Source organism: Struthio camelus, chromosome 5, assembly GCF_040807025.1.
Source record: "Struthio camelus isolate bStrCam1 chromosome 5, bStrCam1.hap1, whole genome shotgun sequence".
Classification (NCBI taxonomy): Eukaryota; Metazoa; Chordata; class Aves; order Struthioniformes; family Struthionidae; genus Struthio; species Struthio camelus.
In genome coordinates this window covers 64,146,060-64,158,764 of record NC_090946.1, presented here as the reverse complement: position 1 = coordinate 64,158,764, position 12,705 = coordinate 64,146,060, and the positions used below count along the sequence as shown (strand labels likewise).

General features: G+C 36.0%; 1 protein-coding gene across 2 annotated transcripts in view; it reads right to left on the bottom strand.

The window, feature by feature from the left end:
• TTC8 (tetratricopeptide repeat domain 8) overlaps nucleotides 1–12,705 on the bottom strand; it is a 45,585-nt gene that overhangs the window by 15,235 nt on the left and 17,645 nt on the right. Inside the window, exons 7-8 of one of the 2 annotated variants that reach the window (XM_068946762.1) lie at nucleotides 9,203–9,247; nucleotides 1,392–1,477 (exon numbers count right to left, since the gene is read on the bottom strand). In XM_068946762.1, coding sequence (XP_068802863.1) covers nucleotides 1,392–1,477; nucleotides 9,203–9,247 — 131 coding nt within the window. The remainder of the gene's footprint in view (nucleotides 1–1,391; nucleotides 1,478–9,202; nucleotides 9,248–12,705) is intronic. The other variant, XM_068946763.1, reaches the window with a different exon arrangement.

The following is a 12,705-nucleotide window of genomic DNA, read 5'->3' as shown; positions in this document are numbered from 1 at the left end:
TGTTGAAAAAATATGCTGTATTTTAAATGGCACCAAGGCTTAGACTGTTCATGCAGATCTCTTCACTTGCTCTTGGGAGAATGTATGGCATGTAAACCTCGCAGGAGTCTGTTTCATATTAAGAACATTTGTTTTGCAATTCCGCATTACTCTAGAATAACTAGCAGTGATCCATACATGCTAAATGAACTACAAAATATCTCAAATTAGGAGGCTTGTATAATTTCAACAACAGTAGAAATGTGCATTTTCTCGCATTCAAATTACCTTTTCTTTCCCTCAGCCAAAGAGCGCATATACTTGGTAAACAAAGACACATAGCCAATAGGTACATAACGTAATTCTGATGTTGGAAGCATGTATGCCTGCTTAGATGCTTTACTTTCTATAGTACTACTCGTAAAAAAAACATGAAAGTGATGAATGACCTCTAAGCTCAAAACAAAAATCATCCACTTAATCGTCTACAAAAAGGTCAAATAAAGGTTAAGGATAATGAAGAATTTCACTAGCTTAGGCATCTGAAATGGTTTCAAACCACAATACAAGAAGGAACGCGGAATTTTTAAAGGGCTAACTAACTGCTTTGTATTATCAGCCTGCTCATACAAGTATTGCTTATACAATTGTAAACTCTGCAGAAGATGCTTCAGTTTTGTAATAACCAGTACATGCCTTGTGTTTTACGTTCATGGAAAGGGGGAGCTGCCTCAATACTTGTTTGAATTATGGGACACAGGGTTGTAACAGAAACAGCTTCACTCGATTTGGCAGAACTGGCGGTGGCAGTCATAGCTAGCACCTCAGCACCAGCCCAAGCTGCCTGCAGCAAGCTCACCTCCCCGCTGTTGCTGCCCTCTCTTCAGAGAGTCATAGTCCCAAGTCATTTGTGTCAGGCATTTGGGTCCTGGGTGCCACTCCTGGGCCTTGGCTCCATCTGTCAAACTGTTTGATGCTTCTTGGGCAATGAACCTCTGGCAGAAAGTGTCTAATATGAATATTTCATTTTTTATTATTTCACTAAGTTGAAGCCTTCACTAGCAGTTATTTTTCTCAATCTAATACTGTAATATTTGCTGTGGACAGATTGTTTTAACAATAGTTCTTTGTATTTATTTACTGAATTTTCAGCCACTGATTTTGAGGCATTTTAACAACGATGAAAATGCATATAATTCAGTTACTTAAAGGTAGTCACTGTTGGTGCCTTCACCTCAAGCAGTTGAGCATAATCCCCTCGGCTGTTAAAAGGGATTTAACTATAAGCACGGTACTTGCCAACTAAACACATAGCGTACTATTTCTCAATCTCCAATAATACATAGTACGCATAGCAGCGGAGGTCCAGCACCCACACTCGTTCATCAGAGGAGAAACGAAAAATGGCTTACCTATAATAGCACTTCCCAATTTGGACTTTCCACCACCAGTCTTTGAACTGTGCATGCTCAGTGGCAAGGGCTGCCAAATCTAGAGCCTTCCAAAACAAATCCATCATTTGAACATTAATACCTTTTGTGTTTACGCAAAGAAAAAGAAAATGAAGCGAACAATGGAAAAATTTCTGTCAAGAGATAAGTCTGAACAAAGAGCCCTGGTAAATTTGAGGCAGGTGAACTGTTTTATGTTTACTATTTTGTACAGTTTATTACATAAAATAGCTGAAAGGATAATTTGTCCCTATAAAGGCATGTAATCCTAACAGTTTCTAGTAATTCAAAGAGAAAATATGAAATTCATTTGATTAGACTGCTGAATTGCTGCTTCAGAGTATACAGCATATTTGCATGAGCTATCATACTCTTTTCCAGCTTCCCATCCTCCTTCACTACAGCTTGCTGAAAACAAATAAAAATATATTAGAATAAACAAATCAATTCAGCCAGTTTGAAATACTGCAAAAATTGTCATCTCATTACTAATATAAGGCTGCTTCCACTTCTGGGAACTCTCAGATGTGTTCATTGGGAAATATTTCTTCCTTTACAAAGTCTATGATGTAAATAATTATGCTAGGAATTAAAATAGACAAATATTCTAAGAAATAGACCTAAAACCTCTTCCATCTGGCATATCTGAAAAGTAGGTATGCTAACCAATGTGCTACCATGGGTTGCCACAAAGAGAATCTATGGCTTTTCATGTTTTGCATGAAAATGCAAATTTCAGCATTTCAGTCAAAACAAATTCATGCCTTTTCTATACCAAAATCTACCAAATAAACAATTGCTAGTGGTGGTCTTCTTTACATTTAGTTTCTCCCAGAACATATCAAAACCATGCTATATTTGTTACTTCTGTTTTAGGGATACGACCAGAAATAGTTTAAAAAGCTTTAAAGCCGTATTTTCAAAAAAGAAGAATCGACTCTTTTTTTCTCATAAACATTTTGCAGACCATAGCAATCAGAAACTAGACTTCTACTAGGAACAATATGGAAGAGTTCTGGCCAGGCGATAGCAGAGGAACCAACAGTTTCCAGGATAGCATCTAAATGTTCAAAATACCAGAAACAGTCTAAGTTAGTGACACCTACCACTGGGTTTTATTCCTTTTCCTCCTGCTATTCAAGAGGCTGTATGAACCTCACATTCAGCAGGTGTAGATTTGGCATAGTTCAGCCAAGTTAATGGAGCTATGACAATTTTGGCAAGTTGATGTCTTTTTGGCTTTGTGGAAGAGAATAATTTGTTTGCAGTAGCAATTCAGGCTACGGAGTTGCATGTACTGTCTCCTAAATCAGAAAGAGAGGGCTGTCAGTCCCCACTGAAACGGAGAAAACTGAGGAGCTCTGAATTTACTAGTTCTCCCAGTCATGTGGAGTCGCTGAAGTACTCCGACTGGTGGATCTCACAGATCAAACCTTATTTTGGTTGCCTATTGTTGTGCCTTAATGGCAAATTGCACAATATGCCCTCTGGACACTATAGCTATGATGGGGAAGAAGTTTGCTTCAAGATAGAAATTATCAGTTTCCCTTCTCCACAAATACTTTAATCTGAAGCTAATATAAGCAATTTTGTGCCAATACAGTTCACTGGGAAAATTATGGAAAGCAGCTGAGACTGAAACATCACTTATTTTTGTTGTCTTTTCAAATATATAAGGAATGTGTGTGTCTGCCAAATCCCACATCTGTTTCTAATGCAAGATGAGCAGTTACTTAAAATGAGTACAGGCCAAACTGCAAATAATACATGTTTTAAGGAGCTTTCCTTCGCATGTTCGGATGACAAGTATTCAAGGAGAAGGACTGAAATTCAAACAACCATCCTTTCTGTAGCTACACATTCACTTCCATTGTGGCACCCTAATTATTTCTGATAATTATTTTATGCAAGGCTAACAATGCTGGCTCCTACTGGAGAGTGGCAAGTAAAAGTGCTTCAGGCTCAGTAGATAATAACATGAGCAGTTCAGTATCCATTTGTGCAGATCATGAAATCCTATTACCCAGCATCAAGAAACAAAGCATGACTTCATTTTGGAATTGGTTTCTGAAATTAAGTAATTCCTGTTTTTATGCTTTCTTATTAAAACTTTTCAACATACCGTCTCGTTTCTGATATTTTACATGGAATTACAAAAACTTTAATCCAGAAATATTACAAATGTTATCCATATTTCTGAAAGGTGTTTGACTGAAAAGGATTTGTACATATAAATGTCAAGTTTTTGCAGGCTAGTAGATATACTTTCTGTTGGCACCTCAACAAAATCTTTTGACAATGTGGCCTTTGAAATATTACTAACTTGATTAAAATAAACTTTTAAAAGTACAAGCCTTCACCTTGCCATGTCAATACCAATTGCTAGCATAATTTACTCTCATAGCTTGCTCTCAAGCAAACTTCCTTTAATTGCAAAGTTTAAGTACAAATCAATGTACAGTCTGCACAGCACATTAATTTAAAGTCAATCTATAATAATAACAATAAGTGTTCTCAGTCTTCTGTACTCCTGTGCCTTGCTGAGTATTGGTGTAGTTGCATTAATAAGCAGTAGGGGAAGACACTATGGACTGTGGATTACCGCTTTCATAGAATGGCGGATACTGATATTTCTTTTTAAGGATTTTCACTTCTAATACACATCTTACAAAAAAAAAAACCCTGATTGTCCAAAAAGCTTTGATAGCTTTAGGATAGTACTCATTATCTGGGAGTGCCAGTCAGCTGAAACTGTTACTCTACAGAGCACTTAGCATACGTACTCCTATATATAGTAGTCTGTATCAATATCAGCCCAGAGAAGCATTTCAGAATTAATGGAAGAGATTCAATTTACTGTCAGTTCATTATTTGTTCAAATAATAAATAAATAAATCCCAATAATTAGGGTTTTTTTTCCGGTAAAAAGCCATTTATATAAAGAATGAATTGGAGCTATTTTTAAATTAAAAAGAAAGCAGATGCTTTAACTGTAACTATATTTAGCATGATTCTGAGACTTTTTTTTTTTTACTATTACTCTCCTTACTTAAACTGTAGTATAACTAAGACTTCCAAATTTTCTACTATCAATATAAAACAGCTTGTAGGCTTACAAACCTTTACTATAGCACTGTAAAATTAAATACATAAATATACATTTGTTTGAAACTTACTAATTTCATACACGAGATTGTATGCAACCAGAAAAGTTAGATATATGGAAACTACACTAAGTGTCTACTGCTTCTTTTGCATGTTGTTCAATGGCAATAATTCTCCCAGTGACAGATGTTGACTTGTTTGTAGATAAATAAGCATATGACAGTTTATCAGATTGCTGAGTAAAGGACATCAGGCGTAGTCAATTTAAGTCAATTTATTTTAGCAAGTGTCTTCAGGATTTTTATAGTTTGTTTGCTAATCCAATATAATTCCATTATAAATAGATTACTATCAGAGAATATAAACTTCAGACTGTTAGGAAGAGCCAAGAAAATATCGCAGGTCATGACTATTGACCCCAAGTATATAGGGTACATTTATTATTCTCTCTCAGGACAAAGTGCATTGTTGTCATTGCTCCCCTAAGAATAATGGCAAAACATGATGTCACAGTCTAATGCTGAAATAAGTAGAAGCTGAACTATTTTTGGAGAAGCCTTTTAAATTGCCCTGCTCTCGCAGCATTTAGCCCAAAAAATGCCTTTTAGAAGTAGCTCAAGGAGTATATATCAGTCCAAAAGGAAATAAGTAAAGAACAATAATGGATAGAGTAATAGTAATTTCTTCAGAGAACTGTTTAATTTTTCATTAAGTAAAATGAAATAATTTTGAATACATTTTCAAGTGCTGAAGAAGCTAAGTGCTTCTCTCCTCTTCCTCCACCCCCCAGTTTCTGATAACTGATAGATTATAGCTGTATTTACTTTTAATTTGAACTGAGTTCCTAGCTTTGTTTGTCCTGCTGAAGGCATACTGATTAATGCCATCCCTCAACTGAAATTCTTGAGGCATTTTTTTTTTCTTTCTACAGATTGCCTGGTTACTAGGCAGAACTGAAATCAAAGGTAAAACTACCTTTGATTTTTAAATAATCATGCAGTTGAAAACAGAACAGACCATTCCAGATCCACAAAGTGACAAACGAAGGACGTCCTCTCTACTACTTTTGTGTTGTCTCTTCATATGACTTATAAAGAAATCGATCTTTGGAGATACTGGGCTAAAACTGCTACTAATTTACTGGGGAACTGTGGACAAAAAGAAACAATCTGCTCCTTTGCTTTCCACACTCTTCTTCAGGTGTAGAGCACAATCTCACGTGTCTTGGGTGTGCACAGAACCGCAGGAACTGCTCTTCCAGTTCCACCCATGCGGATGGTCTGCCAGCAGAAGCTTTTCAGTCTATACAGTAACCAAGCAAGCCAGTTTCCCAGGCTTTGATCGAATAACTTCCAAGCTCTTTCCTCTCATGTCACGCAGAAAAGTGTTTTTTAGGAATATACAAAATTACACATTAGAGAGTAGTACAAAGATGCAAGAGATTACATTGAATATTCTGGAGAATGATCAACAGAGATCCAGATCAACCTTTAAAATGTTAACGTATCCTCTCTTTCTCTATTGAATCCTAAATGACCAACCACGCCCTCTCCAGGGAGAAGAGAGAAAAAAAATTAAAGAAATGTCACTGGTAGGACAGCAAAGCGGAAGGAGAAATTAAAGCCTTTTTTTGGTTGTTTAAGAAAAATTTATGAAGATAAGGAGGTTCAAATGGAGGAAAGGACAGTTTGGAGAATAAAATCTTACGTAAAATGGGGGGAAAGGAAGCACAGAAGCGCAAAAGAGGGGTAAAAGCAAGCGAAAGAAAGCAAGCCAAACAGCGAACAATTTCAAAAAATATCTCTTCAATGATATATGTTACACCATAAAGGTACCTTGTGCTGTGAACCAAGACCAAAAAAATTTCTACAGGATGCTATCATTAACCAAAAATGTTGATCTCCCTGTCGTTATACAACAAACAGTGCTGATTAAGCTGACGCATTCTTTGTTTATAAAGACTTAAATATTGTGGATAGGGTACTGATAAAAACATATCCACAATTTTTTCTTAAAGATAGTCATCCTGAATTTTCATCAGGGACTTCAAAATACATGCAATATAATGTAACAACATTTTATAAATTTTTCTGGAGTGCTTGGAAAATTGCTTGCATTTTCTAAAATTATCTGTCCAGCCTAGAGATCCTGTATGTCCTTAAAGTGTAGCTCACGGCCATGCGTGACATCTTATTAAGTGATTCTTTTATTCCTGAGAACTGGGTTCTCAGTTACAAAGGTATATTTTCATTATTAGTGGCACAAAAAAAAAAAAAAAAGGACTTTCTTAATGTTTAGTATCAGAATACGTAAATGTTAACTGCTATTTCTCTCTGACAGCTCTGACACTTGCGCTTACTGGTTCAGCCACGATTTGGATTAATAGCGCTTTGCAGTTGGATACTCTTAAAAGAACTCTCCGCAATAAATTGACAGTTTGAAACTATAATCATTTGATACTAGATTAAAAGCTTCACACTGCAGTACATTTGGAAATCATTCTGATCTACGTCAATTACAAGAAAATATTTTTTGTGTGTTATTGATCAACTGGCTGAAAATAACAGAATCAAAGAAGAAACTTGGGAACTTAACTTCAGCTCTTAACTTCATCTGAAGTGCTGCTGAAAATTCAATAACTGTTTAATCAGCTTCGCACTATTGACATGAAACAGTACTTTTATACAAACTTCAAACAGAAATTTTGATTCCATTTCAACTGCATGCATATACCTAACAGAGTAATGAAATATTTTGACACTTTATTCATTCAGAAAGCAAATTATTTTCCTGGGTGAGCTGCCAAAAAATTTCTGCAAGCTTGATCTAAGTATTTCTGAAAGTTTAAACAGTAAGTACCCAAACGTGATCTTGCGCATTCAGTACAGTAACATATGAAGAACAGCCAAAGAAAGGTTTTGGATAGTGCAAGAGGGAAACTGTAAAATTAGGAAAACTGTATTAATCTCAGAGCTAGGTAAACTACTGTAAAATCTGCAGTCGTAGGCCAATCTGCAGTCCTAGAGCAGACTGTCAGATTCTGCTACAGAGGGTGTTAAAAAGCAACGGGAAAAACTTCCATGGAATAAATGTTATAGACAATGGTATGGACAATATAATCTTTCCATTGGGACTACAATATACCTTGCCTCTATGGAATTAAATTTTCAGAAAGAGCGCCCAATCTCCTGTCGATAATTTAGTTTACTGTAGTTTCACCAAATACCTTTCATTCCTATTTTTCTTTTACCCAAACGCATAAACAATCATCCCAGTAGTTTAAAATGTCCAATGATGATCAGTTCAATCGTTATTTTTGTCACATATTTTCACCTTCTTCCAGTAATGGACAATCTTTTGGAACTTATCACTTAACATCAAGCCTGAACTTGCTAGGCAGTTCAACTACCTGGCATGTAGTTCCAGCTACTGCTGCTCCATGGACTCAAGCTCTTATCTGATGCCTAATTTGGCTATGGCTCTTCTACATGAAAATTGAACAACTGGGGCAAGGCTATTGTAAAGGTCTATAAAAACAGTGGCAAAGAATTCATGTTAAGGGATTGATCATTCACTGACTCCCAGTAAGAGAACTGAGGATAGTAAATGAAATTTGTAGGTAGAATGCTTTAAAAAAAAAAAAAAAAGGCAATTTCTTAGTTATTATGTCGATATGCTATGGAAGTCTTTCATAGAGGATGCTGAGGATACTGAAACTTGACAGTGGGTTGGGGGAGGCTGATCAAGTTCACAGATGAGAAACCTGCCAACAGATGGGTGTGTTACTAAACACATACAAGCTATCAATTGCACAGAAAGTCCTTGAACTGAAAACTGCTGGAAGATGGGAGAATAGTGGAGAGAAGTATCTTGCTCTAACACTAGAACTTTTGCAGATCTCTTGACCCCTGCCTAAAGCAAGATACTCGGATAGATGCGCCTCTGGTCCAATCCAGTGTATCTGTTTTTATGTTACACCTACCTGGTCTTACAAGGAGGGTGAGAGGATGTGAGTTAAACTAACCACATATAGCAAGCTAGAATGATGGTAGCTGAAGGCAGACCCCAGCAGGACAGGAACAAACAAAACAAAAGCTCCGAACACCTAGCTATGATACTATGCTGAATCTGCAAGCTAATGATTTGGCAATTTTCCAATAATCCAGACAGCAACAAAATGTTTTTGGAACAGGTTTAGTGAGACTCTTCTCACTTCTCATATTCTCATGCTCTTTGTAGGATAGGAAAGGCACTGATTTATACTTGCTTCTTATATCTTAGGTTATCCTTACAGTGTGGAAGACTACACACTGAGTTTTGTCTTAAAAGAAGTCAGAAGAGCATTTCACAATCTCTTTCCTCCAGTAAATTCTGTTAACATCAAATCATTAAATATAGGTGCCTATTCATGTCGATAGGCGAGGGACCTAATTTTCACAGCATTAGAACATTAGTTTTGCTTCTGGAAAAAAGAGATCAACTGGTATCTTGGTATTTGCAAATTATCATACTTCTAGAAAGGATTTCTTTCTTTTAAACAACTTTTAAAGCTTCGTTTCTGTACAAGATATGATATCCTAGTTAGATCATTAACTTAGCACAATACTGACAGAAATAACAGAATGAGACTTAACAAAAACTGAAAATGGAATGCATAGATTACTCACATTTTTTACATCATTTTCATGGTGAAAAATATATTCGAATAATGCCTGTCAAGAGAATATTTAAAACATTGTCATTTTTGAAGATAAAAATGAATATAAGTTATCTGAGAAGAATCCAGGATCTCGGTTATGTTAGGCAGAAGCTAGTTCTTTATGATAGCAATCACATTTACAACCACAATTGCTGAAATTTGTATTTAATTATGACATGAATAGAAAAAAACTATCAATGTGCTACATTGTCATTAAAGGAAAGCTCTACTCTTTGGTCCTTAAAGTCACTTTAGAAAAAAAGTTAGCTATAATTGGAAAGTGATTGAAATTTTGAAATCCCGGTACAGTTTTTGTGACTTCTTAAGTGTAAAACCAACAAGTCATCTAACAAAGACTTTTTGCAGTGTATATTTAGGTGCTTAAAGTACTTTAAAATCTAATTAACCTAAAACCAGAACGTAGTTGAGCAAATTCTTGTCATCCACGAAAAAAAACCTCTAAAACCTACAGAACTTTGGAATCTGCAGCTTCCTTTTTACTCATAAATGAGAAATGCTAATAATATTATACTTTTAGAACTTGGTGCTCAGACACACCATCCTAACATCAAAGCTTAAAGAAGTTATGTGCATCAGCTGAACTATGGTAATGGTTCATAAAGGCAGGTTCCTAGCCCACAACAATTGCAAGGCAATATAATTTCGTCGTCCTTTACTCCTATATAATGCTAAGCAAGGCACATTACCTTATATTTGCTCTAAACTAAGAATACACAGCAGGTAACAGGAGTAGTTTTTAAGTGAATAAAATGATTCTGAAAGATATTAGATAACTAAATTGAGACTGAAATCCTTTATTTATTCACAGAAATGTAGCATGGATAGTAGCAACACAAGGTTCGATTTGAGTTGACTATTGTTCCTTTTCAGCACTGGCCCACCCAAATCCCAGGTCTTAATCACTGCAAAAGAACTGAACATTTTGCTAAATTCATTTTATGCATCACAACATATAAACTTCCCTAGCTAAAAAACTGTTCCATAAAGAAAGAAAGAAAGAAAGAAAGAAAGAAAGAAAGAAAGAATGAGCCAGCAATCATCTGAAGGCTTTCTATGACTCTTCTGCTAGCTTTTCTTAGGCAAAATTCTTAAAAGATTAATCTTAAGGAAACTACAGAACTGCTGATGAATTGTCATGTCGGATAAGGAGAGTAAATCTCAACCTACTTTTCTTCTGCTTTTGTTCTGAAAAGGATCTGAACCAACAACCAAAAGACAGTAAAGAATGATTAGCAAAAATACATTTATGAGGAGATTAGAATAGACGGAAGATGATTAAAAGTGAAAATAACAAAAGAAGAGAAAATAAGGAAGTAGTGAAACATCTCCTCTTGTAGTTCATTAACAAGGAAACGTTCAATAACAAGGAAGCATTCAATAAAAACAAGTACATCTAAAAGTGATAAAAAAAGATGTTTTTCAGATGGCTGGCATGAGGAATTTACTGCCACTATCTAAAGGCCCTGACCTTCAAATGGACTTAAATGAGTGGACATTCACTTGGATAAAAATATCGAGATTTATCTGACTAACTCTATTAAAAATCCACAAGCTGAAAAAGATAAAATTTCCCGTTTCATGGCATAAACCAATCGCTAACTGAGATTTAACAGACGTTCTCTCTAGGGACAGATGATATCTCAGATGTCTACTGCGAGGCTTCCGGCACTAGTCCTGCACATGGCTAGTCAGACACAAACCACTTACAAACTTATTTTGCCCATTCTTGTATACTTAAACACATAGGAAGACCTAGTCCTGCAATTAGAAATACATAATCCACTTTAAAGACAGCTCTGATAAGTATGCTTTGCAAACGAATAAGGAAGAGGTGAGTAGGAGGAGTACATACTGACAGGAATAAACAGGCTAACTGTGTGAACTTAATGGTTGCAGGATTTATCATCTCCTTGCACCTGAGAAAGACGACAGCTCAAAGAGTTTTAAACCATTAATCAATGACTTAACACAAAGTGCAGTCTGCAGTGTAACCTCCTGCTTTGGCTTTAGCCTTAATGCTATCTTGTTTTAAAAGAAGTTATAAATCCATGTAGCTCCAAATTTAAACTTAGATCTTGCATTCTGTGTGAAACATTAATGTCATAATGTATTAGCTTCATAATACTGACAAGCGCACTTGCTGTCTACAAATGTTACCAGGAGGACTGTTGCTCCGTATTTTTTGGCTTAAGCCTCTTTTCACATGAAACTGAAGGAATATAGAGCTACTCTACCTTGGAAAAAGCTAATTAAAAAAAAAAAAATTGTTAAAAATGTGTGTTGCATGCCTGAGAGCTGTCACTGAAAATAAGTATTTCATCTGACAGCTAACCTACCTACTTAACAGTATACAGAGTTATCCAACACAATTAAAAGCTAGCTGTCTTTAAACAGATGAACTAATAAAGCCTACTTTCTTATGGAGGTCTCTAGTGTTCCTTAATTCTTCCCAGGCTGCTTACATTCTCCTATTTTATTGACCGTGATGGATTTAGAATGATGTGTGTGTGCTGACTGACTGGCCAGGACATAATTGGATAAAAGGCATGCATATTTTTCAGAACTGCTAAATATTTGGCTTGTAATTCTCCTCAATGGAGATGCTGGCTTGCAAGTCTTTCCTATCTAGCCAGTGATAAGACTTTTAAGGAACACATCATAGCTGAGATCTATTTGCCTGTCTAGTCCGGTTAACTGGCCAAAGGACAGAGATGTTAAGTAGTGGGTGAAGCACACACTGATCACATAAGACCTACATCCTTAGAAAATCGCATTGAAAAACAATGCCCTAAATCAGTCTAAATCAGTTTTTTAAAAAGCAGCTTAAAAAAAAAAAAAAGAGGAGTTTGCTATCTTTTATGAAAAATGATCAACTGCAGTTTTAGGCTGGTGGAACTGACTTCCACCAGCAGACTTTCTCAAAATAGACTGAATATGTAAAAGTTCTGTCATTTCTAGGCCACGAGACAAATAACCCAGGAGAGAAGAGTCCGTCTGACAGTCCTTTGATACCTTCTGCAAAATGAATCATCTCAGTCCAACAGTTGGTTTTTGTGAATGAAGTATGCACACAAAACATCATAATCTATACAACAGGTCCTGTTGGGGAAAGATTCAGCTGCAAGGTCACAGAGTGACAGGGCATTACACTACCTTTAGGGTCTCTCCAGTCAGGGTCAAAACCCGTAAGTTGGGCAGATATACTAATAAACCTATTCTGCTGGCAGACAGCCTCAGTTTCAACGTCTGTCAATCATAAGATCTGAACTAAAAACAAAAATAAATCCTGAACAAAAAGATTAAATATTTATATATAAAAAGAGTGTCAACTCGTGCCATAAAATCAAAGCGAAAAATCTAAACCATTGGAACGTTTTTAGGCCAGTATTGCCATCTATTTGTACGACACAACTACACTTCTAGGCACAGAGGAGGATCCTTACCAATGGA